The 6,619-nt window shown below is 30.1% G+C and overlaps 1 protein-coding gene across 1 annotated transcript; it reads left to right on the plus strand.

Moving 5' to 3' along the window:
• LOC136208273 (uncharacterized) lies at positions 1-3,176 on the plus strand. The gene is made up of 8 exons (XM_065999080.1): positions 1-157; positions 391-683; positions 869-961; positions 1,232-1,376; positions 1,463-1,573; positions 1,655-1,737; positions 1,823-1,880; positions 2,900-3,176. Exons 2-8 carry the CDS (start codon positions 393-395, stop codon positions 2,977-2,979), a joined length of 861 nt encoding a protein of 286 aa, XP_065855152.1. The 5' UTR covers positions 1-157; positions 391-392; the 3' UTR covers positions 2,980-3,176.
• Positions 3,177-6,619: the final 3,443 nt, after the last annotated feature.

Consider the following 6,619-nt stretch of genomic DNA (forward strand, 5'->3'; position numbering starts at 1 on the left):
ACAGTTTTGTTTATTTCTGTCTTGCTTTTTCCCTTCTCCTTCATTTCGTTCTCTGATAACAGTAGTTCAGCTAACTGAGTATCTCCGCAGCCGACGATATACTTTTCGACGACAATCCGGGAATTATTCCGGTTACCTGCCTTCGCTATTTGAAAAGGTAGAAATTCACTTAGATTCTGCTTATAATAGCTTTTATATATTGTGTTTTTACAATTCTTCTTTTGATTGACTGTAATTCGTTTAGCGTCACATTTCTATATTATAGTTCCTATTTCTGCTGCTTGAAGATGAAGTTTGTTTTTCCTTTTCTGTTTCTTTTTATAGTGTGCATATAATTCCTGCTTGTAGATGTATTTCCTTTCTGAACTTTTATTCATTTTGAGTATGAAGAAATGGTGCGGCCACATGGGATAAAAGGGCCTAAGAGGAAAAAGAGAGAGGAGAAATATGATAAAGAGGAAAATGAAGCAGATGAACTAGGGATGGGAACTTCCAAAAGAGCTAATCGTTCAACAAAAGAAATGCCTATGGAAGAAAAAGAAGAAGAAGAACAAGAAGAAGTGGGAGTGCAATCAAACGAAATGGATGGAATTCCAATTGTTCCAAGTGATCAAAACGCGAAAAAGCCTGGAGTCATTTTCATTCTTGAGAAGGCTTCTTTGGAAGTTGCAAAAGTTGGAAAGGTGAAAAGATGTTTTGAGTTTTGTGCTAGGGTTTAAGTTTGTCTATAATTGACACTATAAGGATGATGTTTTTGAATCTCAGTGTTGAAGTTTTTGCTGCTTGAATTTTATTCAAATTTATGAATTAGTATCCAATTTACCTTGTCTAATTCTCTGACTTGTATAATCTAACTGTCTCTATGCAGAGCTATCAAATCTTGAATTCTGATGATCATTCAAATTTCTTGCGGAAGAATAAAAAAGATCCTGCTGATTATAGGCCGGATATTGTGTATCAGGTCTGTGAACTTTGAGACTCAACATGCAAATCTCTTTGTTTTCTGTTACTATTAGCACATAAATTACTTGATTTAGGTATTTCTGGAAGTCATATGTTAAGACCATCACTCTGTTGTTTATGTATTGATTAATATAGTCAAGTTTGAATTCTCTTGATAACCAAGTGTACTATGCTCTATTTCTCCTTGGTTGAGATAACCTTGGAATTGAAATGGCATTGCCAGTTTTTCCATGCTAAGTTAACTTTGTCAAAATTAACTTTTCTTCAGGCACTATTGTCAATCTTAGACAGCCCCATTAACAAGGCTGGAAGGTTGCGAGCTGTCTATGTGAAAACAGATAAAGGTGTTCTTTTTGAAGTCAGACCACATGTACGCATACCTAGGACATATAAGCGATTTGCCGGAATTATGTGTAAGTTCAACTGTGTTGGTTGCTCCTGTCTATCTTTGGTTTAACTTGTCCTGTCTTGCTTCTTAATTTGTTTTTTGATCTTGCAGTGCAGCTGCTTCAGAAACTGAGCATTACCGCTGTGGGTAAACGTGAGAAACTTTTGCGTGTGATTAAGAATCCTGTGACCCAATACCTGCCTTTAAACTCTCAGAAAATAGGTGAACTTGAGTTCTTTTTATCGTTCCCGTTTAAAAATGTCACTCTGTATTTGGACTGATAAATTCTCTACTTTTCATCAGGGTTCTCTTTTAGCTCAGAGAAATTGGTTAAAATGAACAAGTATGTAACTACAGTTGGCGACGAGAAGGACCTGGTTTTTGTGGTATGTTAAGAATTAATTATCACTTTTACTTTATGTGCTGGATTGTTAAATATTTGAACTTCTAAGTTGACCTAAACTTTTTCAGGTTGGTGCAATGGCCCATGGAAAAATTGATTGTGATTATATAGATGATTTCATAGCAAGTAAGCTATTTCTGAAACACTCCCTTTTTTATTTCCATTAATTTCATGTTGCAACTCCAGTATATATTCCATTTGTGAATTTCTCCAAATTAATGATATATATTTGGACACTTGTAAAGCTGATTAGCTTGATTCTAGGACTTAGATTAACCCTAGGCTAATCTCCATAGAAAGGACTAGAGTATAGAGGTTAAAATTAATCATACTCAAAAGTATCATCCAATTGCTTGCTTACTGGTTTTGACATTAGCAATGGAATGACATTTTGTATGTTCTTTTAACGAATAACATTACGTGCATTGATCAATCTTAATATGTTTGCTCTCATGAAGAAACACCAGGTGTGATGCGATATGAAAAACTTGGTTGTCAGACCATAACTTTATACACAGTGGACTGCCAAGACTTGCCTCACCTAGTAATTGATGTATCATGTATCCACTTAAGCTCACATTTAGATCTTACCATGGCTTTGTACTCGAATTTTGCAACTGCCAGGACACTAGTTTGTCTTTGTAACTTGTCCAGAACACCAAGTTTACTCTCCATACGAGCACAGTAGTCTATAATAGATATCTTTTCAATTTTACAACCTACCCAATGTACAAGATTGACTGTGATTGCTATATAATATTCTACATCCTGGAACTTCCTTGAGATGATAAATCTACTCTAAGGCTTTCCATTGAGTTGTTTGTGGAGAGGACATAAACATTCCCAAATCCCTCATGATATATTCATTATTGGTATGAGTCGCTCTAATTGCGAACTAATACCATCTTCTATTATATGTTGCATCTTGTCAAGTTGTAGTTTATGTCAAAACAAGTATTCCTTTAGCATAGAATGACATCTTATAAGGCTAAGCTATGCACGTTGTACGTGCCGTGGCTCTTATTTTATAGAATAGAACTATGTTGAATTTGTTACCTTGACAGACAAAGGATTTGAGGATGTATTTGATTTGTAAATGCAGCATTTTCTGACAATTGTTTGCTGTTATTTATCTCATTTTCCAGTTTCTGGATATCCGATGAGTGCTGCCTGGTGTATCGCAAGGATTTGTGAGGCATTGGCTGACAAATGGGACGTCTTGTAGACAAACTGCTCTATCAATTTTGTGAGCTATGAAATCAGTGGTTTTATTTATTGATGTATTACATGTTTGATTAATTGTAAGTTCAACCTGCAAGTTTAGTTTTCTTTCTTTCTTAAGTTCAATATATTTCGTCTGTACGTTGACGCTATTATCATTTATGCACTTTATATTGCCAAAAAAATTTGGAATTTTGTAGACATGTAAATCAAGAAAATCTTGGAACTGTAGCATATGGTAGACTCAGTGGTATCCACATCCACCCTCACTGATCTAAGATCTAAGTTTTATTAAAACTCCACGGTAGAGATTAAAATCATTCTAAAACATAGATCTAAGAGTGACGGACGGTCATGGGAACACTAGTGATGCTAGACTTATGTTTTTATACGTGAGCCCCAATTTGAGATTGAAGTTGCTGGGTGTTTGGTATGGGGAAGGATGAAAAATACACATTTTTTTTGTTTACATAAATCATTTATTGTTGGTTGTTTATTAATGTAATTACTTAAATCAAACTAAAAATATGCAACTTGAAGTAGTAAGATAAAAACGAATGATAAGAACTTAAAGATTTGCTTAAATATAGTTATTAGATTTATAATTACAAGCTAAGTTATAATGATTTCTAATCTATTCTCTAGATATAAATTAAGCTACTTAACAATATGAAATAATGATATTAATTCTCAATTCTTAATTGTTAAATTAATTAATTAAACACTAACATTGCAAATATAAGAGATATTTCATCAATGAACTTTTTTTATCATGGTTTCTATAGGGATAATAGATGATTAATTCTTCGTAAATAATTTAAGAATAAACTAACTGAAGATTCGCGCGTTGCTTATATAATACTGTTTAATCAATTTAATAATTCTTAAAATGGAATGATTTGTAGAGTTTATAATTCTTAAAATGGAATGATTTATAGCATAAAACTCGTCAATGGAATGAAAAGATAAATATCAATGTATGTGAAGCTAAGATTCATTGATATGAGGGGTTTATCTTGTGATTTATGAATGCGCAATTGATATCTTTTAAGTGCTTTTGCGGAAAAAACTTAAAATCCCATGCATAATTTTATGCATTTAGCGTTTCCAATTAACAGTGGGTGTATGAGTCTCTGTCCGTCCCTTTTGAATCCATCTCTGTCAATTTAATGACAATAATACAGAGAATGATTAGCATCAATTTTTATGGTAAAAAAAATTCAAATAAAAATTCATTGTAAAGTAAAATCCATAAATATAGATTACGAATAAAAAATTATATATATATAAAAAAAATAAAAATATTAAACTATCAATTTTAAAAATCTAGCCAGGCATCCTAACTGAGCTGGTTGATTATTTATCTATGTGCGGAAATATATGCCCGGCTAACATTAAGCATGGTTTGAGAAAAAAAAAATAGTCTTAAAGATCAAATTACAAACTCCTATATATATTTTGGTCAAGTCGAAAAAACCTTTAATCACAGTGATGAACTTTGGTCTCGATGAGTGACTTATATAGGGAACTAAATATATAGTCTCTAGGATGAGTGTTGTCTCAAATTTGGTTTTGGTAACTAATTTTGGTCTTAAGGATCAAATTAGCGATCACCTATATATGTTTTAGCCAAGTGGACAACAAACCTTTACTATCGACGAGGAACTATGGTCAAAGGGGTAAAATGTTAGTCTCGGTGACAGATTTGTCTATCAAACCAATTTTTTGGTCTCTAGGACGAATTTGATACAATATTAATATTAGGTATCGGAACTAATTTTGGTCCTCGTAAGGCCTCCATTCATCTCTTAAAATGACCCAAATTATTAACTCCTATACATATTTAGTTAAGTGGACAAATCTTTAGTATTAGTGATAAACTTAACAAAGGGAAAAAACATTGGTCTCCGTGGAAAATAAGTTATTATGTTACAAAAAAAAAATCATTAATTTTTGCGAAAAATTAAGTTTCATCTAAATTTTTTAAATTTTACAGAAATAATTTAGTGTTGGACATAATTTATATGAAGTGATATTTAATTTTCATAAAGTTCTTACTTTAAAAAAATCACCAACTTTGCAAAAAAATTGAGTTTCAGGTAAAACTTTTGAATTTTATACAAAAAAAATATTTACTTTTAAACATAATTTACGTGAAGTGATACTTAATATTCGTAAACTTATTACTAAGAAAATCACTAACTTGTAAAAAATTGAGTTTCACGTAAAACTTTTAAATTTTACAAACAAAATCGTTTAGTCCTCAAAATCATTTGCATGAAGTAATATTTGATTTTCATAAAGTTATTGCTTTACAAAAAAAAAAAAACTATCTTCATGAAAAACTGAGTTACGTGTAAAACCTTTGAATTTTACAAAAATAATTTGATCTTAAAAATAATTTGCATAAAGTAATTTTCATACATTTATTACTTTACATAAAAATATCACTAACTTCACAAAAAATTGAGTTTCACTTTTGAATTTTACGAAAATCAAAATAGTTTACTAAAATTTGTATATGATATATAAACTAAATATTTATACTTGTATATATTAATTATAAACAAAATCTATTTTAATTTTCTTAAATTTTATTATCATTTTTATTATTTTTTAATACAATTACTTTAAACTAACATTGAATGCTATTATTAATTTTTTATAAAAAGATCATACTGTTTATCCATTTCACACCTAAAGTTTATTAGAGATAAAAAGAAAATCACTTTTAAAATTTTAAATATTTTAATAATTGTTAAAATAATTTTTATTTATTTATTAATGAATAAGTTTTACACTACTTTGAATAAAATTTCTATAATTATATAAAAATCAATAAATCAATTACTTTTAAGGAGATTATGATTATGTAAGAGAAAAAAAAAACATAAAATAGAAAGAAAAAAAAAACTAGATGTTTTGTTATTGAAACAGAGAGAGTAAAGAGTAATCTTCATATTTTAAATCATTTAGTCCAATTTAATCGTACTGAATTTTAAGTATTTAATATTACAAGTGTTAAAAGTATTAAACTAGGCAACTCTGTTTGATAAATACTAAAAATAAATATTGAATATAAAAATATTAGTCAATAATTTTAACGTATAAAAAAATGAAGTTAAAAATAATATTGTGATTGAATGAAAATTTATCATTTATATAATCCATTCAACTGACACACCCGCACCCAAATGCAGGGGCGAATCCAGTATGGGGGTATTGGGGGCAGTTGCCCCCACTGACATTTGGATTTTTTTTAAAACTCAGGTATTAATTTTGAAGTTTTAGAGCTTTGCCCCCCTTCATCAATGGGGGTTTAAGGTTTACTAGTTCTATAATTGAGGATGGAGAATGGTTTTAAATCTAATATTGTCTTTTTATTTTTTTAATTCTGTTTTAAAGCAAAACAACATCGTTTTGTTTACAACAAAAATAATAAAAAAAAGTAAATATTTAAATGTAAAACTAAATAGGTCCTTAATGCTAACTAAGATTAAATCAAAATCGGCAACCAATCCCTCCGTAGTCGGATCATTGATCGTTGGTCCGGCACTCCATCTTCGATCTATGCCTCTCTGCTTTGGTATTTTTTTGCTCCTATTTGAATTTTGATTTTATATTTCAACTACTATTTTACTTGA

Source organism: Euphorbia lathyris, chromosome 10, assembly GCF_963576675.1.
Source record: "Euphorbia lathyris chromosome 10, ddEupLath1.1, whole genome shotgun sequence".
Lineage (NCBI taxonomy): Eukaryota > Viridiplantae > Streptophyta > Magnoliopsida > Malpighiales > Euphorbiaceae > Euphorbia > Euphorbia lathyris.

Coding starts and splice junctions, on each gene's coding strand:
- LOC136208273 (XM_065999080.1), top strand. CDS start 393: ATGGTGCGGCCACATGGGATAAAAGGGCCTAAGAGGAAAAAGAGAGAG. Junction 684..868: donor AAGTTGCAAAAGTTGGAAAG/GTGAAAAGATGT, acceptor GTCTCTATGCAG/AGCTATCAAATCTTGAATTC. Junction 962..1,231: donor GGCCGGATATTGTGTATCAG/GTCTGTGAACTT, acceptor ACTTTTCTTCAG/GCACTATTGTCAATCTTAGA.